Raw genomic sequence first — 25,482 nt, forward strand, 5'->3', positions numbered from 1 at the left:
ACCAAACAACGGTAAATAGGAAACCCTTTTCGAAGGCTGCATGCCTAATATCTTGTTTTCAAATACAATGCATGCAGGAGAAATAAATTCATCCAAGCATAATTAAATTAAAAAGGTTTTCAGTCTCTTTCAGCAGCATAATGGTTATTATTTTTAAAGTCTCCTCCAACCAAACTGGCCTGGGGTTCAAATGCTGACCTTTGCTTTTTGACAACCATATAATGGTTTGACCGGTCCCCGTGGCTTTGCACTGAGGCAATACCAGGAGATAAAGCCTATACATACTGTTCTGCTTCCCCATCCTTGGAAACAGGCTTCGTGGTACCACCTTTGCTGTCTTCACTCGCTGCTGCTGCTGCTGCTGTTGTTTTTTCAGGAAGTGATGCCAAATCTTTGAAAACATCCACATAATGCCCAAAACCTGGGCCCCAGTTCAAGAGATTGTCCCAGTTGAAGCTGCCCGCTTGCTGCCCCAGCTTCATGGGCAAAGAGCTCTCCCCCGTGCAGGCGACGGTTGCCTGTGCCCCCACCGGCCCCCCCTCGCCTCGGCGGCCAGGGTACCGCCGGGGCTTCAGCCTGGCGCCGTAGTTGTCCTCGTCATCCGCATCGGACTCATTGACCTGGGATAACTTGGGCATCCTGGAGGTGTACGCTATGGGCTTATCCCTGTCATACTCCATCTCCGAGCAGGTGAAGGACTCGTGGGAGTCGCTGTCGGAGGAGGACTCGGGCGCGGGGATACCATCGGCCGGGTTCCTCGTCCGCGATAGAGGTCTTCTGCAGTCCTCCTCAGAAGAGGACCGGCCATGGTCTGCGCTGCAGATGCTGGGGTTTCTGGGGCGAGGGGTGTTCAGTCTCTCCACCTCTTCGATGGACAGCCCCACCGGAGGAGCAGTCTCCAGAGGGATCTGCCCGATGGGCTGCTTCAGACGGCTTCCCGGTCGGGAACCGTGGCTCGCCATGGTCTGTGGGCTCTTACTTCTCCTCCCCAGCCGAGTGGCGTAGTTAAAAATGCCGGGCTGGCAGACATCGTTGTGCATCTCCAGCGGGCTCCCTTCCCTTATGGCAAGGTGCAGCTCCCTCGCTGGGCTGTGCCTGTAGAAAGTCGACGATTTGGAGAAGGGTGCAGGGCTGTGCCGAGACAGGGGGTTGGGAGTAGGGCACGCTGAGTGGCTTAAAGACGTTGTCCTCAAGCCCTGCCCGTAGGCGGGCTGGTAGGTCAAGCTGCTGGCTCCCAGGGGCATGGGTGACTGCCGCGCGAAGCCCAACGGGCTGTGCCTCTGGATGGAGAACTTGGGCGTGTGGCTCCGGAACTGCTTGTAGTGCTGGATGATGTCGGCATCCGAGGGGGCGATGCTGCTGGCGTTGTCGATGTCGTAGTGCTCGATTTCGGGCTCGGGGGAAGCCAGCGGGGCGCTGGGGATTGTCTCCGTGGCGTGCGGGATGTCGGTTTCGTCATAGATGAGATACGGGTTTTCCCTTTCGATGATGTCGGGTTTTGGGTTCCCTTCAGGCTGCTTCCTGACAGTCATATCATCGCCATAAGGCGGGATGTTGTCAGGGTCATCAAACGCCACGTTCTCGCTCCCTTTTTTCTTCTTCTCCTTCGTTTTCTTCTCCTCTTTCGGAGCTTTCGACTTCTTCCCTCGGCACTGGTTGCAAAGGATGAGGCTGAGAACCAGCAGCGCCAGGACCGTCGCGCAGCTGCCCACGATAGCCGGCACGGCCCAGAGGGGCAGCGACAGCTCGGCGGGGTGTGGGGCTGGGAGGCAGATGTGGCCACCGTTGATCCCCGCTCTACACTCGTGGCCCGGCGCACACGAGACCCCCAGGCACGCCACCACCGTCTCACACGTCCGTCCTGCGTACGCCTCAGGGCAGCTGCAGGTGAAGCCGGCGTGTGCCCCGGGCTCACAGCTGCCCCCGTTTTGGCAGGGGCTGGAGGCACAGGCACCCGGTGGGACGCACTGGTAGGCGTACCACTGGTTGATGCACATCAGCTCGCCCCAGCAGGGACTGCTGGCACAGACGTTGGGGCCGCGGCAGCCGATCTTCACCGAGGGGTCTGTTTTGGAGAGAGTGGCGAGGCTGTGCTTGCCAGAGAAGGGAAGGCTCTCCTCGCCGTACTTGATGTAGGAAATGCAGCCATCGAAGCCTAGGAGGAAAAGCAACAGTCACATCAGGACCCGAAGACTGAGTAGGCACCGCCAACAGCAGTCAAAGACACTCTGAGCGTCGATGTCACGCTAAACGGGAAACCTTTTGGCTCAGCAGGTGACAAGATCTGCGCTGTGCCTCTTGCCCCCTGAAACGAAAAGGGGAACAGAAACACAGAAGCAACAGACGCTACAAGGCGGGCGACAGCCTTGTTTTGTGAAGTGGTTTTAAGCAGCGCGGAGGATAAATCACGCCGTTAGTTGTGCGCGTGAAGCCTCCACGTTTTCATGACTGAATCTTACGTGTACTGGGCTTACGGTTGCTTCCCCGCATTTTTACCTTGTGTTGTGATTAATGTAAAAACATCTTCAATATTAACCACAGAACAGTGCAATATCCGAGTAACCTCACTTATTTCGCTAGAAGGATGGCCCATTCACAGATGATTCAGTACCTAACAATCTGTACCGAATCCCTTAGGCTCAGGAGTAAGGAACGCTTTCTTGCTTCTGTTAAATATTTCCTCTTAGGTTGTAAGGACTATTTGGTTCATAAACTTTTGACAATTTTTTTGCGATTCATATTAGACAGCAACTGAAATCTACTTTTAAGCAGAATAAGGTTAAGCAAAGGCCGGTCATGCCTGGAGCTTCTGACACGACTTCCATATGCATACACCTTATAAAATGAATGATTTTCACACCTGAGCTGTGCACAGAAATGGAGACTAAAGATAAGAAAGAAATTAAGTCATTTCTTCGGAGATACAGGCATGGCACTTATATAAATGATACCAAGATAAGTGGTTCTTCTAAGACTGCCAAATAAGAGTCTGGAAAGAGACCGTGGTTTTTAACTTCAACACTAAGATTTCAAAGCAACAAAAATATTCTTAATGAGTAAATAAAATGCGCAAAAATGGGCAATTAAGATGCTGAAATTAACATATCATGTTTTCTAGAAGACCTGTAGGACATTTTGCACTTCTATTGCTTTCATTAATACTGAAAAAAACAGGCAATTGTAAGCAGAAGTCTAAATACAGTTTGAAATGTTGATCTGGCTTTTAAGAATTATATAGACTGCATGGGATAAGGAACTACTGCTTGATTAGGAAGTGTCTACCTTACGCTTGGAGACTGGGAATAAAGCTCAAATTGAGGAAAAAAACATAATACAAAATGAAATTAAAAAATGAATTTTTGCTAAAAAAATAGGTTGCTCACACATAGACTCAACTCTGCTGCTCACAGAGCAGATCAGATCTGAGGTTTGCAATGCAAATGGATACCTCTGTGATTGCAGCATGCTTATCTTACAGACGGACTGACTGAAGGAGGTCTGAAGGTTACATTCTCAGATCTTTATTATAATGTATTTTCCCCCTGAAGCAAAATTGTTTCGCCAAAATACTAAGCAATGAGCAAACGGTTGGATTTTGCAGAAACATTGTATTTTCTAAAATATATTGTTAAACTGACCCAATTTTCAATTTATAGACCCATTTCATTGAAGCTAAATGAAAGGCTCCATTGCTCAGTAAATAAGCCAAGAATTCAAACGGTTACCAGAGGGAAACATCTCTTCCAATAGTATTTAATGCCTTTAAAATGAATTTGAACAAATATTCCTTCTAACGACTTCATTCAATATACTTCAATGGTTTTGTTCCCTAATTTTCCCATATTTCTAAAACTTCTTATCATCTGCACAGAGAAACCTGTGTGCAGCTGACTTGGCTGTGCAAGCAGAAAACATTACCTCCCATTCCCCTTCGCTTGCGTGCTTTCCAGTTTCTCCTGGAAACCTACCGTGCTTCAGCTAAGCCTCCTGTCTTACTGTCTCCCAAAATCATGGCGATATTTTTACGTCCCTGAATCTCCAGTGGCCTTTTCCCAAACTTCCCGTAGCTTGATTGTAACACTACCCTGTCAGTGGTGACGCTGAATTTCAGTGCTGAGAGACCCCAGGGAGATGGGATTATCCCCGGCCTTTGTGTGGTGGTTTTGTGTGAGGTCGCAGGAAAATCCAGCCTTTTGCCAGCTTCATAATTCTCTGTGTTCCCCAGACTTAATCCTTTCTGTGAGGGTTTTAGGATAGCGCAACCTCACGCTGACCTCTGCTCAGAGCTGCGACAAAATGGTATGAGGAGATGTGTTTGTTAAGTTATGCTCTCGGTGTCCACGTGCGTTGTTGCTGCAAGGAACATGTTTACTTCTCCTTAACTGCTGATGGGTTCTCCTTGGGATGCCATGTGTGGTGCCAGGTTTATAGGAGGACATTATTCAAGAATAAATTTATCAGTGAAAATCAAATAATCAACAAGGAGAAGGAAAGCGCCACTACTCAGTTCTAAAGCACCCCACTTGGGTGAAACAATAAACAGGAGCAAATTTTCCACGCATTAGCAGCGTCAGAGAAAGGTTCATTTCTGCAAACACACTGCTGGAATGGACGAACAGCCACTATGAATGGGAACTTTGTGAACAACTGTGGAAATCTCTGTAAAACGGGTAGCACAGAGATAAATGTTACGAATATTTACTCTGTCATGAAACAGCAAATACACTCAAGTTGTATGAGGTGATATTACAGATTTATAATCTTCAAAGTATGTTGTTTTAAAATTCGAACACCCTCTGATGTCAGAAATGAAATACCGAGTGGGTATCGACATCAAATACGTTCCCTGAGAGATGCAAGTCATGTGGTGTACAGGGACATGAAAGAGCCTTCTCAGCTTTGCCAGCGTGCCATTTCTGTGTTATTTCCACTCTGAAAGAGATGTGTTTTCTCACAGCATTACTTATATTTTCCTTTTCTCTTGCTTTTACATTCCCAAATAAAGAGGAAATTGAGGATTTATGTCCAGGTGGGAGCCCAAGCAAAATGGCCGATTACCTTGCCAAATGCTTGGTGGTCCCTTGCAGCAGTGATGTGATAAACAGCAAGCAGGACTTTGTCAGGTCTACCTGGGTTTGAAAACATTGTTCGAAATAGCAGCTTCACAGCCCTGGAACTGTTGCCTGTGTATGTTTTTGTCTGCCTTTAACAGTACTGCAGATATTTTTGTCTTTGAGTTCATGCAGAGTTTTATACCTCCCCCTTGTAAATCTTTGGTATGTCATACACAATGTAATCCAATATTAAAATAAAATCAAATCACATGAATAAGAGATTTTGGATTGTGTATGCCTAATGGAAGCCAGACACTCCTAATGTGTCTGTCACAGCATCAGGCAGTGGTGAGAAGTTACTATCCTCAATTTTCTTTGTTCCAGCTCTCTTAAAAGCCTCTGATTTTTCCACGCATTCGCTGTTCATAAAACATACATGTAAAAAGGGTAAAGGCTAGCACAGCATCCAGATGATTTTGTACCACACTTCATACAACTCCACAATACACAAATGTGAAGTGTGAATTTGCTCCACTCAAAGATACTTTATCTGGTCACAATTCTTGAAGCCAGGAAGAATTTTCAGTATAAAACCCCTGTGAAACCTACGCCTGCATTGTCTGGAGTATCTCACAGTTTGTAGCTAAAAATCACTTCCATCTTTACTTATCACTGGGGGAATGATACCAATTGTATGTTATCTAATTCTTTTGCCAGGGTCTAAGACAGTTGCTTGAACTCTTAAGGGAGATTGATTTACTTCTTAACAGCTAGATGTTGGTCTGAGGGTGGTTCCTTATTGTCCATGGTTTCTGTTGCTCAGAAATAAATCTTATTCTCCATCTGACATCAGGAAAAAGCAGGAGGAAGTTGGAGTTCCAGAAAATATTTTAATCATATTAATAACAGGCTAAATCCGGCAGTACTTACCAAACCCCTACAGAGACAAAGTTCTTAATTAGCATTTTTGCCCAAGTCAAAGATTTGCCTTGATTTTCCAGATTCTGACCCAGGTAAAGAATAGATCCTTTCTTCTCCATTAGCATAACAAAACTATAACAACTGATTTACAGACAAGCAAGCAAACCCAGCCCCTCCTCCAAAAAGCCCTGCAGATGGAGTGCCTGCTTTTGGAAACAACAAGGCTGCCACGTGTATGGAAGGAACAAAGTCTGCCTTCCTTATTCATTCAAATTGCAGGTTTGCTGGCAAAGGATGGAAGTATACTAATTACTGATAAAGAATTACAGTACTTTCTGCAACCTTTAACCAGACGGGGACCCTTTGTTCAGATGTGCTTATGTCCACTATATGAAAAGAAAAAAATAATAAAAATTACCTGCCACTGTGTTCTTGAAAGGTTGGCTCGATGGGATTCCTCCCAAAGAAATCGTAAGAACGTTCAGTCCTCCAAAGTCTTGCGTAGCATGGAGAATGTCTCGGCTATGAGTCTTGTCAACAGACAGGACCGTAGCAGACCCGTTCTTCTCAATGAGGACCGAATGCCACTGACCATCTGCCGCGTACACTTCTGGGATATTTCTTTCCACTTTCCCAGCAATTCCAGCATCGGATACGTAATGCACTTTCCCACCTTTTATCTGATCAGAAAAATATAAAATACATGATTTTACAGTGATATACACATAACCAGTGTAACGCCTATTCAGTACAGCTACAGCAGCACGCAGCTTCGGCTGTAATAGGAAGCCATGGTGCATTTTTCCCCAAATAATTGTTTTGCACTAAAAATGCATTAATTATTTAGCACTAAAAATCTGGCTGCAATTAAATACATCATTGCATCTGCAGAAAACTTAAGAGCTGCCATCCACTCGTTCCCCAGCTAATCTCATAAGAGAAAAACCTATCGAGAGGCCAGCAATAGGGCACGCACATGACAAAACGTTTTAACCAATAAAAGAATAATTCTTCCTTGTTCTTCAATGCCAGTGTGGAAAATGCTTTGCAGAGTAAACAGATGCTGTCCTTGCCCAAAAGACACGCATCCAGTTTTCACTATGACACAGAAGAAACACGTATATGGCATGGCAGGATTTGAACAAGTTTCCCAGCTCATATCTGTTTTTTTCTGCCAATTCGCAAAAAATTTTAGAAACCTTTCTGACGAGCTGCGAAGTGTATTGTTTTGTGTGAATTTTCAAATGGTGCTTACGTGAGCAAACTGCTTTTAAACTTGTGAGCTGTTAGGAACAAAAGGTACTGTTCAATTCCACAAAACATTTTTTGGCTTTTCCTTTAGGAATGGCGCCTTACAATTCTATCGAATCACGAGACGCAGGATTTCAAACCTCTTATTAGCTCAATATCGAATGATTCCAAAATGAGATCAGTGCAAATTCTGCATTTAAGATACGGGAGTTTAAAAAGAAAAAAAAGCCAACATCCAAACATGCCAGCTTCTCAAATATTGCATAAAAGTCAGGTATGTCAGCTGGCATCCTAAGGGCATGCGGACTTGTGTACAGCTCATACAGGGTGGCTCGGCAAGTTGTTGGAAGTTTCCTGCCATAATCTGCACACATTAAATTAATAAGATGACTGCTTTCCCTCCTGTGCTCCTCGCTGCAGCTCGGTCCGTCCGTGATCTGTTACACGAGCGTGCAGAACGTGCACACGCGTAGTCCAGGAAAGGTCGAAGCCCCAGGTTTGTTGAAAGCTCTCTAAGCCTCACATGCTTTGTTCCAGGAAAAATAACGTTCACCTGGGAAGGACTGTGAGGTGACACACCGGCTGCAAGAATGCTGCTCTCGTTTCCAGAAACTGTTAAATGCTCTGGATTTACTTCTTCAGTGATGCAAGTTGAGGACTTTGTTCATACGGCGCAGCTTTAATATGGCTGTAAGGCCATGCTCACGTCTTGGCAGCAGCCTCAACCAAATGTATCTCGCACGTACTCCATTTGGATCAAGAAACACAACGGTTAATATGTGGATGCACTTAATTTACAAATGGAATAATCTGGACTATTTGAAAACGGATTGTTGGAAGGACTCTTTGATGAAGCTGCCCTTCAGAGATAGGATGCTTTTGTTACCGGCAAGCACAAGTTAAACTATTATCAGCCCAAAGAAAATCCCACATTTGGAAATGCAGCCGCACAGACGACCGTAACGTATTAAACACCATTTGCCACAATCAAAAGTATTTATAAAGCGATTAACTGGGCCAAATATTTATGTCTGTAACCTGTAATTGGTTTGTTAGTCTTATTTTGTCTTTCATGCTCTGTGAAAATACTGCCTTGTGTTTTGGTCTTTATGTAAATGAACAGAAATATACCATATCAGACAATATCCTCTAAGCTTATGGGAAGACTAAGCACAGAATTGTAACTTTTAATTCCACATTAGATAAGAATTGTGGAATTATTTACCTGTCAGCAGCTGACATTTTCCATACTGATTTATGACTCTCTAGCTCTATTTCTGTTTCTTTAAAATTGCATGTGACTGATGCTAAGAGACTCATAAATAATATACTAGTGGATTTTGGAAAAACAAAATTTCCAGAGAAAAGACTGGTCCTTGACTTCTTCAACCAGGAAAAAATAAGGAACGTTCTTCTGGGTTCCTTGAAGCACAAAATATTTCCAAATTTGAAACAAACGCTGATGCTGACAATATCGAGTTAACACCCATTTCTGGGTTTTATTTAAATGGCAGAGTAACTGAAAAGTACAATATAACGAAAAGAATCATCCACTCAAGCAAACGCATCCCTAACTACAAGGATTATTCATCTTTACTAATATTCTGAGTCTCCTTCACTGAACAAATTGCTTCTTATTTTTCTTAAATCTAAGCGCTGGACTTTACAGATTTATAGCCCACTGGATGAGATACCATTTAAAAGAGTTATCTTTGGATTTATTCCTGCAACTCGACATGTACATAGAATCACAGACTGGTTTGGGTGGGAAGGGACCTTAAAGACCATCCAGTTCCAACCCCCTGACACGGGCAAGGACACCTCCCACCAGACCAGGTTGCTCCCAGCCCCATCCAGCCTGGCCTTGAGCACTGCCAGGGAGGGGGCAGCCACAGCTGCTCTGGGCACCCTGTTCCACTTGTCTCACCACCCTAACATATGCAGATGTGTTAGCTCATACAGGTAACATGTAACCCACATTCTCTACCCGTACAGTTCATGGATCTCAGAGCTACACTTACGCTAATTTAACCTGATTTCAGACGAGATTTTTGATTAAAACAAGGCAGGCAATTTCACCTTTAACCTGCTGTTTTTATGCCATTACTGCTAATGGAATTAATTGCAACGTGTATTACTTGTAGGAAAAGAAGCTGTGACAAAAAGCTTTAGTAATAAGGAATCATCCACCCTTTTCCATTTTGTAGGTATTTTGGGGGGCGTTTTCAATCTGAATTGACCATTGTTTAATTTAATCTGCTAAATTTTTTATCTTTCCTGGATTAAGGATCCCTTTATATCATGAAGAGCTCTCTTAGGTTCTTTGTAAGGAGTTTACATCCATCATTCAGTGAATCAGCTGCTCGCAATCTCAGCGGCTCTGATTTATTACCATTTCTCTAATTTTATCCCAATCCCAGCTACACCATACCCGGTTACAAGAGGAAAAATGTGGAGGCATGGAAACAGCCAGAGGACTTGCAGCTTTTCCCTAGGACAATTTAATATTAAAAAACACATGGCAGCTTTTCTCTGAATGCTTTACACTTTGGATAACAAGCATAATAAAAGACCCCAAAATCAAGTTGTAAAATTGTCTGCTTTCAAGACTGACAAGAGAGTTGTAAAAAGCTCATCTTCTGTACTGGGAGTAGACTGAGACGCCATGGAGACCTACGCGTGGGTTGGCTTCACTGACATCGTGGGCCACTGCCAAGGGGAGTGCTCGTGATACCTACTCCAGGTACGAGTGGCGGTCCAGAAGCCACACTGTCAAATTACTAGTTTTATTAACTAGCATAATCTGGGAACTTTTTGGCAATCATTGGTACAGGGAGCGTTGCCTCTTGTTCCTCAAACTGCTGCGTCTGTTACTAGGCAAACCTCCGCTCTTTGCCCTTGCACAGCTGGGCCTGGGACTTGACACCCTCCGCTTGCTTGTATAACTTCACCAATATTAACAATAATAAGAGTGTTTGCATAAACACACCACTAGTGCTTTCAGCCAGGAAAGGCAACACTCTCATTTTTTTTTTTTAATAATGCTTGTAGAGCTGACCTAGCAAATTCTACTAGGGAGAAAAAGGTAGTATTTGTATTTTTCTCTCCAGAAGTCAAAGTAATGAGATCTTATCTGCTAACATGTCCGAAGCAGAAACTTCCTAGCCAATGATGAGGGAAAAGGGTGCGCCAGGGAAGTGTCGCAGATTTGCTTCTTAAATGCAGCCAGTGTGTCAGGAAAGCTCTGTCCCTCTGATCAGGCAGGTGGAGAATATTCATGGGGCTGAAGCTTTAGAAAGTGTGAATTTCTGTATGAGTTTCTCTAAAACTCAGGGAAAAAACTTGGAAAGCCTTACAGCAGTCAAGGAAACTTGGAGCTTACACCAACCCAATAAAGGCGCTTGCCAACTTCACTGCTGTACTCATTTAGTTATGAGTAAATGGACTGAGTCATAGCCAGGAACGAAACCATCGCTTTCTCTTGAGAAAGGTAACTTCTGCAGCAATAAACTCTTTGGGAAAAAAACCCCAAAACTGCGTGGCATTTGAAGCATTAATTCAGCTACATATCTCAAAATAATTTGATATTGACATCAGTCTGTGGGTAACCTCATGAATTCAAGTTATCTCTCACTTCCTAGTTGGATAAGCATGAGCCACGCCAGTAGGAATTAATGAAAACTTTTTGGCAATTGTTTGCTAGCTTAAGAAGGGTCTGGGTTCAAGGCCCGAAAAATCAGAAGACAAAAGGCCAATAACAAAACGATCTGTTCTGTAGAGTGTAACTTAATGATGATAACAAATATGGCAATGAGTACCGTTCTTGCTGCCTTAAAACAGTCACTATTTGGAGCCTACACAAAACTGATTAGATACAAAACCATCAAGATCTTCTGATACCTTGGCAAATAGCAAGGGAATTGTTGAGAAGATGAATGATACTGGGAGCAGTGCCTAGCCTCAGTTAAAGACCTAATATTTTATAAAGGAAACAGCAAGAGTAATGGAAAAATGTGATTTTGATCACTATGCACGAGGCAGTCCAATCAAATCAAACTCAGCATTAGCTGCAATCTTACCTTCACGGTAGTGAAGTTGCTGCTTTCCTGGATGTGAACTAAAACGCCGTTCTCGCTTCTTGTCCTGAACTTCACTTCCAAGCGGTCCGCGTTCGGGGGTCCCAGGCCGGCGCCTCGAGTGCCGCGTCTCATCATGTATTCCCGCTTCTTGCTGGGGCTCATGTGGTAGTCAAGCCGTCCTTTGCCTTCCAGCGACAAGGCAGTGTCGGCAGTAATATCTGGGACGAGGACGGGGAAGTACTGAGTACACAGCTCGTTACAGCTACAGCCGTCATCTGCCTAATAACGACCATTTTCTTTCAGAGCAGAGATCAAGTTCAAGGTCAGCGGGGGAGAGCAGAAGCGAATGGCAATTTCAGCCTCTCTATTCTTTGGCTTCGACCAGAATGTGTGTTTGAGAGTGGGAGTGTGCTCGTAATTTATTGCTGCTATCAGTCAATGGTAAATTAAAACTCACTAGGGAACAAGTGAGGGAGGAGGGAAAAAAATTTGGCTCTCAGAACTGCAATTCCTTCCCAGGGATGTTACTGTTTCCATTACTGCAAGCAGGGTTTCATGATATATTGAACTCTAAGCTCTTCAGGGCAGAGATAATGACTTTCTATTTGTTATGGCATAAAAAAAAAGAATAAAAAACGGCAGAGCATTGACTACCAAATGCTGTTAAAATTACAGCTAAATTCTTTTGTAAAACGGTGCAATAAAACCATATAAATCAGCTAAACAATAACGTGACATGTAAGAAAACAAAGCCCAGTCATCATACTACAACTACACGGAAATAAATCACTTTGCTCTTCTAGACAATCCTGTACTGATTTACAGAGCTATCCACATGCAAGTTAATAACCCCAGAGTGTAAACGCCTTGCTTTCATTTACACTTGCTATATTTTCTTGGGTATAATCTGCTGGTCATTTGATAAAAGGGCCCACAGCTCAGAGAAGCCATAAGCACACGGACACAACGTTTACGTGAAGGGAAGGATTTTCCCTTACCCTTTTACCTCCCCAAAGCAGAAAAATCCCTCCTACGGGATAGCTTTATTTTAGTTACTGATCATACATTATTGGGCAGCAGTAGTTTTAAATGAGTGCAAGTTACCTGAAATGGGATACACAGACCAGAAAACATAATATATGTAACCTGTTGCTATTTTTAGCTCATGAAAGGACAATAGTCCATTGTGGACTTTTCCTTCAAAATTATTTAAGAGGCAAGCATGCTTGTTTTCATTATTTTATACAATTTATTATCCCATGCCCCTGAAAAAAACCCCTCTTACTGACATTTGGTTAAACACAATTAGATGTACATTAACGAGAAAGACAGTAAAACCCTCTCCATACATTTTTCACAGTGTTTTCCCGTCAGTCCATCTTTGCAGCGACACTGCTGCCACGACCAGTGATCAACACAGGTGCCACCATGTTGGCAGGGGCTGGTTGTGCAAGCGCCTTCTAGTCTGGGACACCTGAAACGAATCAGAAAAAGCGGGTGCTGAAAAATTCGCGTACACCTAAGGGGAGCAAATGTGCCGGGAAGCGTCCTGCGTTTGAACGATGCTCCCTTTCTTTCCCTCAGAGATGCAAAAATGGAGAGGTTCTTCTCCATAGACAGCTCATGTTTCTAAACAGTTCCCAAATTTCAGCATCAAGTTATAACAGAGTTACGAAAGGGAAAGGAATTCAGAGACAGTGAAACTCCTACTATCTGTTACACAAGAGAAGAAGAAACTCTTTCAGGTGCTTGTTAAGCTGCAAACCTCCAGAGAATTCATACCACAACAAACAGCACAAACCTGGGGGCTGAAAGAGGAAGGGTGAGCTAGCAAATTTGGATGAAAGACTGACATTATTGCTACAACTGTGACTTCAAATACTGAGATGGAAAAAACAATAGAATCAGATAATTCATCATTTCTGAAAGACCACTCGGAGGATATGAGGGAAATTCAGTGATACCTGAGAGGCAAAGTCGTAGAACAGGCATTATGGATTAAAAAGAAATAAGAGGGAGTAGAGAGTTAGCAAACAGTACGAGTATAGTCAAACCCAGGTGGAATATATAAAGAAGCCCAATAACAGGGCTACTCTATTTCAGCCTGCAAAGCAGCATTAAGAATAATTGGCAACAGAAATTTAATGATGTTGCTTTTTTGAACCTTTCGTCCAAATTCACTTTCTTGCTACATTTTTTCGCACTTTTCCATAAATTCTACAGTCATATTTTTACAAGAAGGGTCTGACAGTGTCTGAAAGGAATAGTGTCTGACTTTCATGATGGCTTCCTTTATTGTAAACACGGTCCATTCGATACCATATATAGCAGACGTACTGATCTAAGATTCCTTGAGCTGCCAAAGCCTGGCTGGGCTCCAGGGGACGTCCATTGACTGCAAACTCCATTATACAGCCCACAAAATCATGGCTTTCCACCTGTCCTCTCCTTTGAAGGATGGGCTCTACAGACCTGATGCCACCCACAGTAAGTCGGTTCGGTTGTACATCAAGAGTCCTACAAAACAGTCAGAAAAATAATTTTTCAGTATCAGAAATTAAGATAGCAACAAGAGCACAGGAACTGTAACCATCAGCTATGGTCTGCAGCTAAAATCTGTGTTTGACATTTAGAAGGGGAGACAGAGAGATCAGTAGCACCTGAACTAACAGTTATAATGGGTATGACTCTAAATTCACACTCAGTTATTGCATGTCAAAATTTCTATCCGCTTGACTGAGCGACGTGCTTGAAATCATAATGAATAAGCTTTTTTACTCAATTATCGTTTAAACTGTAGATGATACTTAAATAGCTGGAAGATGAATTCATTATTTTACAAAGATATAACACATCTGCTAATGGGGAAACCATGCGTGACAGGAAATATGATTGTGAATATTGGAAGAAATTAGACAAAGTGATTGGGATTAAAGTTATTGTTATCTCCAAAGAGGATCTAAAGATGCGACAGAGAGGCTTCTGAGTTAGTTACCGTAAACACAAGAAATCAGGTTTGTTCTCTGTACTACGCAACGTTTAGAAATGAAAACTGTAAAAGATGACAGCTGGAAATTACTGAAAACAACGTCAAAGTAATTATTCTCAATTTTTTTTTTTTTAAAGTAAGCAGTAATCAGGTGATGTTATTTCTCACACCTTTGTAAGAAACGAGAGGTGCCATTTAAATAAATGAATAAATACAAGACCCCAAATCAAAGCCCCAGACTGAACACTAGAGTGAAATATAGGTGCCACTAGAAGTAATAGCATTTTGAGTCTGAGCCTGATTTTGGCAAAATAGATACCATTCGAAATGTAAAAGCGGAGGAGGCTTTGCTAAAGATTTGTAGCACTAAATATCGTAGAACTTCAAAACGTCAGGGTAGTGCTGTATATTTAGCAGCCGGTTGATTATAAGAAATACATTTGTGTTTTACTGTCTAAGATTTACAAGTTATCAGTTATTATGAGCATCTGCTATTCTGATTCATTAACTCTTTCTAGATTATGATGGGAAATCGCAGAGCACTAGGCAATAAGTCTTATCCCCGTTTACACCACAGCGCAGACTACCCATGGCCATACACTTCTTGCGTGCCACCAGAGCCTGGGGACGGAGATGGAGTCAAGAATCGGGGATTTCTGAATAAACTCCTAGTCATGAATAAACACCACGCAGAAATGTAGCTAGCAAGTAGCAGCACATGTAGGAAATTCAATTTGCTTCTGCAAAGATGGGAGAAAATGACACTTGGGAGCCTTGCCTATGCATGCCTCGGAGGGAGGGCAGCTGAGGGGTCTATCCCTTGCTTGAGGCTAGGCTAAGGGCATGTAATCATCACTCCAAATTTATCTGGCTTTAGAGGGTGATTTCTTTTTCATTTTACTCAACCCCTCCCCTCCCCAGCAAATGAAGGATTCTTTACCAGTCAGTAGAAACAGCAACATTGCTAACAGTGCAGTAGCCTGGCTCCTGATCCTCAGAGCACGAATCCACCGTCAGCGATGCTGCCTGCAAAAGCCACGCACGCGAATACGCTGAATATAACAAGGCTGTAGTCCCCAACCACATCAAATATTTATGATTAAACATATTATATCAAGGACTTGGCTGAACGGAGCACTTGTATATTGCTAAGTCACTCGGGATCACAGGGTGCTTCAGAGCCACCGATCAACTACGTTCTGCACCAAGATAGCGAAGATGTGGGTGCTAACAGAGAGTGAGCTAATTGACTGCTGCACACAGAAAATCAGCTAAACACAAAGTTTTCAAATTTGGGTAGGGTTTCTTTCACGCTTGCTTGCTTTACTCCTTGAAACTGCAGTTACTTTGGCTCGTACCGTATCCTACTCTTGATCTGAACGGAGAGCTGCTCCCTGCAAACGCAAAGGGCGTTCCTTCAGGGGCTTGACCGTGACATTAAACATATTGCTTGAACTTGACAAAAAGCACGTTAACAAAAGCTGGGAGTACAAACTCTGAGATCACCAGTTAAAAGTAATAACCAACCGCTCAAAGAGTAACCAAGCGGACCTGATTAAGGGGACCCTGAGGCTGATATGCCAGGAGGGATGTTTGCCCCACATCGATAATGGTGAGACATGTGGATACCTACAGTGGGACCAAGCTGACATTTAGAGAAGTACCAGGCATCACCAGCACTTACAGCAGTCTTCCTCTCTATCTCCAAGCCACCAAGCCCCAGACAAGGGGGTTGCCTCATTACCTATCTCTGTCATTTACACTAAAGAGAATCACGGCACTTTTATTTGTCATCTCCGAAAGTCTAACCAAGGTTTTCACTAAAAATCACTAAATAATTCCTGCTGATTTAAGAAGGAGTTTTTATTTTATTCCTTATTTAGCAAAGAATTTTCCCCACAGTGATTTATTAATAACAGATGCGCTGCAAAAAAACCCCGAAGGTTAGTTATTCCCTAAAACAAATTTTCAGAATAATAAACATAATCTCCAAATTGTACCTATCAGCTTCTCACGTTTCAACTAGATGTGTGGTACAGTTTTACAGCAAATTTAAATCGAATGTCACTTTTAAAAAAGCCTTGGTTTATATTTTGATTTAGATTGCTCTACAGGAGCTGAGCAAACAGCAATAGCTATCAGTATGTCATTACTCTGCAATGTTGGTTTTTTTTCTGCCTGCAACCAAGTTCACTAACAACGTCCTGTGGAAATCCCCACAGATTGTCCATGCTATTTCCAAACACATGCTACGAGCTGACGCATTGCATTGACCAAATAAATTCATAGCTCTTAGCCCTAAATCACGTCCTACAGCACACCTAAATTGTTCAATTTGCTATTTTTAATGAAAGCTTATCTTGAATTTCTTTCCGTACATAATGAGCAAACTGCTTCTCCTGAGAAACATCAGTCTGCAGTTCCGAAGCAGATTATAGCCCTGTACAAATGAAACAATTCATAGAACGAATAATAAGCTGGCAGGTCTGTACGCCGTCACACGCATACATATTTTCCTTCAGAATATCAACAACAAAAAATGAAATGAGTTTTTTGTTCTTAGCTCAATCAGCGTAATCTCCCTAACTTACATCGCTATGTGCTGTGAAAGCCAAGCTACAACCCCAGCTGAAGGGCTAGATATTTGAGAATATATTTTACTTGGACCAGAGTTCATACAATTTACTTTCTAATGTTAGTCAAATGTTCCTGCTTGTTACTTAAGCATTACTCTACGGTTACCTTGCTGCATTATGAGACTTTCTACTCTGTCACTCTGCCATAGCTCAGGACTGACAACTTAATGATTTTACCAGTTTCCGATAAAACCCCACTGTGCTGTAGAAAATGACAGATTTGGAATCCTGAAAGGGAGCTATTTTATACAGTTTTGGACACCCGGGAGACATTTTTCCTCCAGCAGAAATATCTAAGACAAAGGTGATTCTTTTCACATACTGTGTTTGTAAACAGCTGACATTACTGAGAAGGTTTAAACACACACAAAAAGTAATCACACAAAGGTACAGGTTGTCTTAAATGCTTGCTTTCAGCCTGAAGCATTCATAACTGAAATTTTCTGTGAATAGTCCTTTTTATGTTATCTCTTCTTCTACAGTCTAGCCCTCTGGCATATCTACAAGTAAAACATTTTCCTGCTCTATTTTTTTCTTAAGTGTATTTAATTTATTTGTTGCAATTTTTAATGTGTGCTCCTATACTTGACCATTTAAATTGTATTGATGGAAATCTCACGCTAATTTAGTTGCTAAAATGGGAACCTAGTGCCTTTCAAGATTCAGGTGCTCCTTTGGGCTTTACCATTTGGAAGCTGCGATGCAAATTATTAAGCGTCTGATATTAAGGCATGTTAAAACAAAGTCATTACTTCACATCACAATTATCCTTCATCTTATTTGGATATGTAACTCCTACAAACACATACAAATTGGATTTTCAAATCCATCTGAAGCCTAAACCATCCCCCTTTCAATAAATGGAGAAATCAGGTCTTGCACTATGCAACTGAAATGCAGTTTCAGGCTCAAGACACTCGAGAAGAAAAATGCACCGTTTAGGAAGGTCAGGAGACAGCCCCGGTCCTACAAAGAACCCCAGACCACAAGGTAATACATCCATCTGCTCCTCTTAGGACATCTAACCCCAGACCTGAAGCTCTTCAGGAGGGGGCTCTGACGAACAGTTTATTCTTTTATTCCCTACATCACTTCTGGCTTGAAATGTATATGGTTTATACCAAAATGTGGAACCCCAACCATATGGGTATGATGATCTCAGAGGTCTCTTCCAACCTAATGGTTCTATATATTCTTCTTATATGACTTTAATTTCAAAGAGGGGAAGAATATGGGATTCCACGTATGCTGGCCATTTCTGCCTGAGAAGGGAGCTGTTGGGCGATAGTTACTGATTATTGATGGCAAATAGATTCGGTTTCATTTCTAACTCAAACACCGTGGAGTCAAAAAACTTGGCTTGAACTCAAAGAGCATTTGGTTTATGTTCTGCTTTGGAAATATTATTAAAAAATGAGAGAAGAGGAATAGAAAACATTTACTAGAAAAAAAAAACAAAGGCAGGAGAGGGGTCAGAGTAGCAGGCATATGGCAATCAGTTGTCCCAGTCCAGTTTTTGGCAGAATTCCTCCCCTCAGATGCTTTCTAGGGGACAAAAAGAAAAGTAACTTCCCTCCTTCCCTGCAAAAACCCCTCTCAATGTAGCACCTTTGACCTATGTATGCTACAGAGGAAAAACAAGCTTCCAGTCTGATGAGACTGGTAAAATCTCTGAACTAGCTCAAGGAGGTCAGGGATGCCTGGAATTTTAAGTTTGCCCGCTTCTATTTTCCAAATGTTGAGAAAAATGATTTTGAGGCTTTTTTGTAGTTACTATGGTTAATTAGCCTTCCCTGATAATCATCCCTGTAATCTGCACCACTTAATTAGCCTCATGTGTAGTAATTTATTTTATTAATTATTCCTGGTTCTCATTTTTCACATTTAGAGTACATGGCATTGCACATGTTTTTTTAATTATTCTTTATCATCATCCCACTAAACAAACCATTATAGTTCTTTGCGTCAGCTGGAGTAAGACAGAAACGAGGGAGGTTTTTCCAAAGTTGGAGGTTCTGCTAGCAAACGCAACGTTACTAATTTTACGTTCCTGTGAGTTCATGTGGAAGCCACAGTGACTTGGCTGAACTTGTCTTAAATTCTCATTTTAGCATTTCTTACCATTCCAGCCCTCCGGGCAATAACAGTGTGAAATTGTCCATCAGACACCTTCTTAGTTGTGGTAAGCTTGTATGTGCCACTGCCAAGATTGTAGGAGAATCTCAGCCTCTCTTCTGCTATTTCCAGGGCCAGAAATTCCGCCCGCTCTCCGGTTTGGTTATCGTAGTTATACAACATTAAGGCATTACTTTTTATAGTGGCAAACTTTATATAGATGTAATTATTGTTTGGATCCATACTGGGAAACTCCATATATGACAACTCTTCAAACCCATAACTGTTCAGTTCACAGTGATTCCCAAAAACACCTGCAAAATGAAAAGCAAAATCTGGCATCAGACAGCTTTTTCCTCACCGAAACAAATTATTGATGTTCTGTAGGCGTGGCTATGATAGACAGCCTCTGTAAGAAACCTCTAATGTATGATTAAAAATATGCAACTCAAACAGAAGAATCCTATTACCTACGGGTGGGTGTTGAAATATATGTATTTCAAACTTAAAAACTGTGACAGTTACATCTACTGAAAAACAAAGCGCATTTCATTGAGCTCTACGGTTTCGTTAGTAAACAAAAAGTGAGTTTGGCAGCTGTGTCAGATACGGTTGTTAATTATCATCAGGCATGTGTTAATTCAGCTATGGAAATAATTTTGCAACTTGAGCTTATTTTTTGATTATAGCTGTTATCTGAACTGTTGCTCAATTGGTGGTTTCGTTTTGTATACTTATGATGTAAGCATATGTGTGACTAAAACATTATGCTTTCTCATGTTTTTATTGATCTAAATACTTCAGTACATTCTACATCTTTCTTTTCAGATCTCTGTCACATAATTTCCCTTGATTTTTTTTTTTTACTGCAGCAACAATGAGAAAAAACTTACTTAATTTATGAATACAGTTACATTTACAATGGACTATGACTATATAGGAAATGAATAAACTCTGAGGAAACATAAAACAAAGGAAATAGAATAAAGAAGCTATTCCACATGTTAGTAGAAAACTATATTCAGAGGTAGTTACAACTGTGTACTGAGAACCATACTTTTGTGTGAGGGTTTTCAGCAGCCTTAAATCATTGTAGATGATTTCTCAGGCCTATCTGTTTTTTGATGAACCTCTTGCATTTACTTTCATGCTTTTCTATATGAACAACGACAATTCCGGATTAATTTGCACTCAGAATCAATCTTGCTGCAATTCTATCATGCTACCTTAAATCGATCTGTCTCATGTCTTTATTGGGTTCATTCCACAAACCAAAATCGGGATAATTAAATTCTAATAATTATTAAACTATTTTGGCAGTACTATATGCTTCTCCGATTCTTGGAATAGCGCTCTGGTTTTGGAACTCAGAACTTTATTAGCATACAGTAAATTGAATGGGCAAGTACTGGTGTCGGCTAACAAAGCTCTTTTGATTTGGCCAGGTTCTCCTAATCAAATCTACTAAATATAAAAGGGCCAATATCTAATGTTGTGCTCCTCACTTGCAGAAAAACGTGAGTGCTCTCCAATTCTAATTTTACAGATATTTTGACAAATTATACAAATTTCTCAAAAGAAAACCAAGCTAACTCTGCTCAATATCATCCCAAAGTGCCTTTTTCTAGTTTAACATTAAGACGACTTCCTTGCTCTTTGCAAGCACGTAAGGTGCAAGGAACATGATGTTATTTACAGCAGTCCCACACTTCAGCTTTCCTAAAAATGTCTGCTATTAGGCAGGAGACAGCACTGCTCAGAACCCTTGGTGTGTGTCCCCCAGCAGCCACAGTGACCCCCCACCTTGCCACATCCTTCCATCTCCTCCCATGCTGGCAGAAATATGGGCTTCTCCCTCTTCCAGTTGGGGAAAAACGGAGAGGATGAAGCCAGGAGATGACCAACACCTGCCCACAGACCGGGATCCGTATACACACGCCTCAATTTTATGCAGGTAAAAATAAATAGTGATTTGAGAAATATTAATAGGGAAAGGGAAGATCAAGCAGCGAGGAGAAGGGTACTCACCGAAGGGGCAGTGGCAGTAATACCCCTCCACCCCGCTTTGGCAGGATCCACCATTGAAACAGGGGTTGCACTCACAGTGATTGACAGTGGAGTCGCACGTTTTCCCTACGATTAGGGAATAAAAGCAATTTCCAGGTCAGAGCAGTCAGGGCAATAGGAAAGCCAGGCTAGCATTTGGGTAACGAGCTGAGGAACCAACGCTGAACGCACAGCCAGCAGGGAGGGTGCCAGGGACCAGTTGTGGCTGTGGGACGGAAAGAGGAAACACAGACACCGTGCTGGGCTGCTCCCAGTCCTGACACAGGCGTAATACACGTCCCAGAGAACGTGTTTTAATTTTTATTTATTTTTTTTATGTTATTAACTGGTGTCCGTACAAGAGAGACCATGAAATGAAAGGAGATGCTGAAGTAAAATAAAATAAAACTATCCCCCCTCTCCATTGAATGCAACGTACTCGTTAGTGTGAAGGAGATACAGACAGCCCTTGCTGGACCCTGTATGAACACGACATGCTAAACACAGGCTGCTATTGTACATTATACGATTTTGCTTACTTTTCCTCATCAATTACAACCTCCTTCCTGACTCGGAGGGGACCACAGTCCTCTGGAGCTAAAACGAGTTACCCGTGATACAGCCCTTTTGTAAGCAGACATTGTCCCATGTGGTAAATATTATTCACCAGAGAATAAACTGAAATCACATAATTCATTTCAACAAGGAACGGAACCAAGAGAAAAAGTGAAGGTTTTAACAGATGCCGAATACCGACAAGGGGATTCTTTGTGAAAACTAAAATTTTCTTTGTATGAAAACATTAACCACAAAAGTATTAGTCTTCACTTCTGAGTTTTTAATTGCTTAGCTTTTATCAGTTCAGCAACACTTCCACTCTATTCCACCCCTGGTACCTGCCTTTCTTCTGCCAGCAGTACCAGCCTTCGCTGCCTGCTCAGCAAAAACTTCAAAGCATCATCATGTTTGTCCCTCATGTTTCTCTGCAAAACCTGGCAAAATCAGCCACGCTCTTCCAGACCTCTCCTTGAACTTCATCTAGGTCAGGATATATACACATAGCAAAGGCTAAGACTGCCTTAATCCTTCTTGTGGCACTGATAATGAATTATTTTATTCCTCACACCACATAAATATATACACACATAAAAATACGCATAGAGGGTGTCCATTCTTGTACGTCACATATATAATTCTTATATCTCGCATGAGGGCGATGCACAATATGCAGTCCTTAGGGACTGCTGGTCCCTAAAACTGTAGAAAATCAGGACTGGGCTACATTAACTTGCTAGCTTTTTCACAACTTCAGTCACCTAATTAAGAAAACCTCTTTTTGTTTCTCCCCTCTGCTTTTCTGTTTAACCTAAAGAAGTTTGCAGGCAGTTCTTCCGTGTGAGCAGCAGCCCTCCATGTGTGACTGCAAGCAGGATGGAAAGGGAGCGCTGGAGGATTCCTGTGGTTAATACGTAACCTGTAGATTCACCATAAATCCAGGAAACATTTCCAGTGCCTGCATCTAATTATGCTTTGGGGGTATTTATATCTTAGTCTCTAATGGGCATGACTGAAGGATGAGCTAACTTTTTATGCTAGATTTTGCTGTTTTCTTTATTATAAAATTATGGCACATAGCACAGATCTTTGACTTACTGAGGACAACACGTAGCAAGAGTGAGGCAGAAATGATTAAAATAGCTCAGTGATGTTTCTTAGTTTTCACAAAAGTCAAGTGTAGCTAATAAGGCTTACTCAGTTTTCTGCAATTCAAACTAAATACTCTTCTTTTTCTCAGCTAACATTAAAGCTGGCATATTTGCTGAGTCAGCAACACAATATGGATGTTTATTTTAGCTGCACATATTTTAACCAGAGGATAACAACATCATCTTAATATTTAACAATTGTTTGAATAATTCATGAAACTAATAAAAGTGTGTTTGCATTTATTCCAACTGTTTTGACACAGGAGAAGACGAATACTCTGCTTTAACAATTCACCCAAGCTATTAAAACTAATATTTATTTAAAATGAAGAAGAAATTTCGGCTATTCTTTGCCATTCACTGAAGTGCTAAAGACCTGGGAAAAATGTATCTATTTATATTTGGAGTAACAATCCAACAAAAGATGCCTACGAAGCTTATTTTTCCTGTTTAAATGCAAGTTAAGTACGCTTGTCCTAGAAAGCAAGAGTTCTTCAGCCAGATATTGTCAGGACAAAATGAAAACTTGGGAATACTATTCTAGTTTATCACTATGATTGTTCTACATAAGGATTTAAAATAAATTGCTTTGATAAAGCCAGATCATTAGAAAAACCTGGTAAACAGATGATGAGATTTATAAACTAGAAATTCATAAATAAATAAGTAGGTAAACAGTATAACATAATGTCTTGTAACTACCAAAAGAACAGAAACTTATTTTTATTTAGTGTAGAACCCATTTTCAATTAAAAAAACCCCCAAACTTGGTATAACCACCTAAAACTCTTAAAGACATCCATCTTTTTTTCCTGCTTTAAGATAACTTTTAGTTGTTTCTTTTTTTCTTCTGAAAGATTCCAGCTCTCCTGAATTTCTTCTCCTATGTGATTCCCTCCAGACAACCCTACCTACCAACTACCATACATCAGCTTCTTGATAGTTGACAGTTTCTGCTACAAGGCCTCGTTCCCTCTTGTCGGCATAATCCTCAACTTCATCAATTCATCCAAACTTGCTGCTACCTTCAGATCTTTGGTTAGTCCCTCCTTAGACTCCCCTGAGACAGAAACTCTGGCGCATTCCTCCTCCATCCTCTAAGGAAAGGTCTCCATATGTCAAGCTATTCTTGGCAGCCTGCATTGGTTACTCTGCCGAGATCCAGAGAGTTTCTGTCAACTCCTGGTTTTTGGATGGTCCACCAGTGCTCAAACTGCACCTTCTTACTCCTCCCTTTTCATGTAAACCATGTTCCTCCTGTGCTCCTGCTTTTTCCCTCTGTTGTTATTGCCCAGACTTGATCAGCAGAAGTGGATCTTTCTAGACCTCTGAACAAGTACATGCACTCCAGAAATAAAGGAAAAAGGTGGGCTGGAGGGACCTTGGAGGTCATGATGCCCAACCCCATTCAAAGCAAAGCAACCTTCAAGGTTAGATCAGGTTGCTCAGGGTTTTACCCAGTAGGGTTTTTCTCTTGTTTGTCTTTTTTTCAGTGTGGGGATTCCTCCAGATAAGTTGCTGTGATACCAATTACATTGCACTTGGTCCTGCAGCATCTCCTAAACTCCGACTTTTTTCATTTAACACCTTACTCTTCCAGCAAGTAGAGCCATCCAAGACGGCAGCAGGTTGTCCTACCACTTTCAGTTACCCCCCTTGCAGCATGCTAATGCGAGCTCTCCAGTACCTTAGGGAAAGAGTGTATTTGTTCAAGTCCACACCGGTGGCCTAGTGGTTTCACAGGTTACAGACACAACAAGGTGTGTACTAAAGATTTAAGATTTGGAAAAGCAAAACATAGCTTGCAAACCCACTGGTTTTGCCAAAGATATTATGCTTATCCGTAGATACTATTTTTTTGTGGAGAGGAAGAAAAAAAAAAAAAGAAAAAAAGGAGGTTAGAGAACTGTTTTTCTTGAGTACAGAATTTACACAAATAGTAGCTATTTTGAAATTCTCTCTTGCACAGATAAAACAATTCATTCAAGGAACCCTACTGGATTGAAAAGGGCAAGAAACTGTTTGCCACTACGCATAAAAGCATCCTCACCTGAACCCAAGCGCTTTCCAGAACGATAACGTCAATAATCTTAACTTCACAAAACCAAAGTAGTTTTGGTTTTCAGAAGTCATTTTCCACAACAGCCTGCTGATTTAAGTTTTACAACATGAATTTAAGAGTAATGTTCTGATAGAGCTTTATCCCACCTAAGTAATGTGCCTTGAAAAATGATGAGATGTATGTGTTTTCATGGCTGACACAAGTCAATTTTCAAGAAGTATTTTTACACATTCAGACTACTTTGCACTTCGCAGCTGGAGAATAATTTTATTTGGACAGCATAAAGAATTAGGCTAATCATATATGTTTGATTAGTGTTTCAGGGTATCAAATCCAGCGAGGGGAAGAAAATGTCTCAGCCAATGTTTTGGGAACCAGGAAGACTCCAAACCAGAGCCTCACCAGTAACACTCCAGTTCAGGTGAACACTGCAGTTCGTGGCATTTATAGATCTCTTCTCAGCTGAAATATTGAAAGATTCAGGCTACTCATTTTTATGTCAGAAAAACCTTTTTCTGAAGACCATGAAAATTAAGATAATGCTGGATAATTGATAACAGACAGCATTCAGCATTTATCATCACCTCAAGCTGATGATATCACACGCAGGGGCTTGCGCAAAA

General features: G+C 41.7%; 1 protein-coding gene across 1 annotated transcript in view; it reads right to left on the reverse strand.

Moving 5' to 3' along the window:
* Window positions 1–275: 275 nt before the first annotated feature.
* The window catches only part of FAT4 (FAT atypical cadherin 4), a 146,399-nt gene continuing 121,192 nt past the window's right edge, over window positions 276–25,482 (reverse strand). The window contains exons 10-17 of the mRNA XM_086464371.1: window positions 21,074–21,178; window positions 19,052–19,359; window positions 15,235–15,320; window positions 13,643–13,822; window positions 12,655–12,779; window positions 11,306–11,523; window positions 6,394–6,655; window positions 276–2,155 (exon numbers count right to left, since the gene is read on the reverse strand). Coding sequence (XP_086320497.1) covers window positions 276–2,155; window positions 6,394–6,655; window positions 11,306–11,523; window positions 12,655–12,779; window positions 13,643–13,822; window positions 15,235–15,320; window positions 19,052–19,359; window positions 21,074–21,178 — 3,164 coding nt within the window. The remainder of the gene's footprint in view (window positions 2,156–6,393; window positions 6,656–11,305; window positions 11,524–12,654; window positions 12,780–13,642; window positions 13,823–15,234; window positions 15,321–19,051; window positions 19,360–21,073; window positions 21,179–25,482) is intronic.

Source organism: Leptosomus discolor, chromosome 4, assembly GCF_034619465.1.
Source record: "Leptosomus discolor isolate bLepDis1 chromosome 4, bLepDis1.hap2, whole genome shotgun sequence".
In the NCBI taxonomy this organism is placed as follows: Eukaryota; Metazoa; Chordata; class Aves; order Leptosomiformes; family Leptosomidae; genus Leptosomus; species Leptosomus discolor.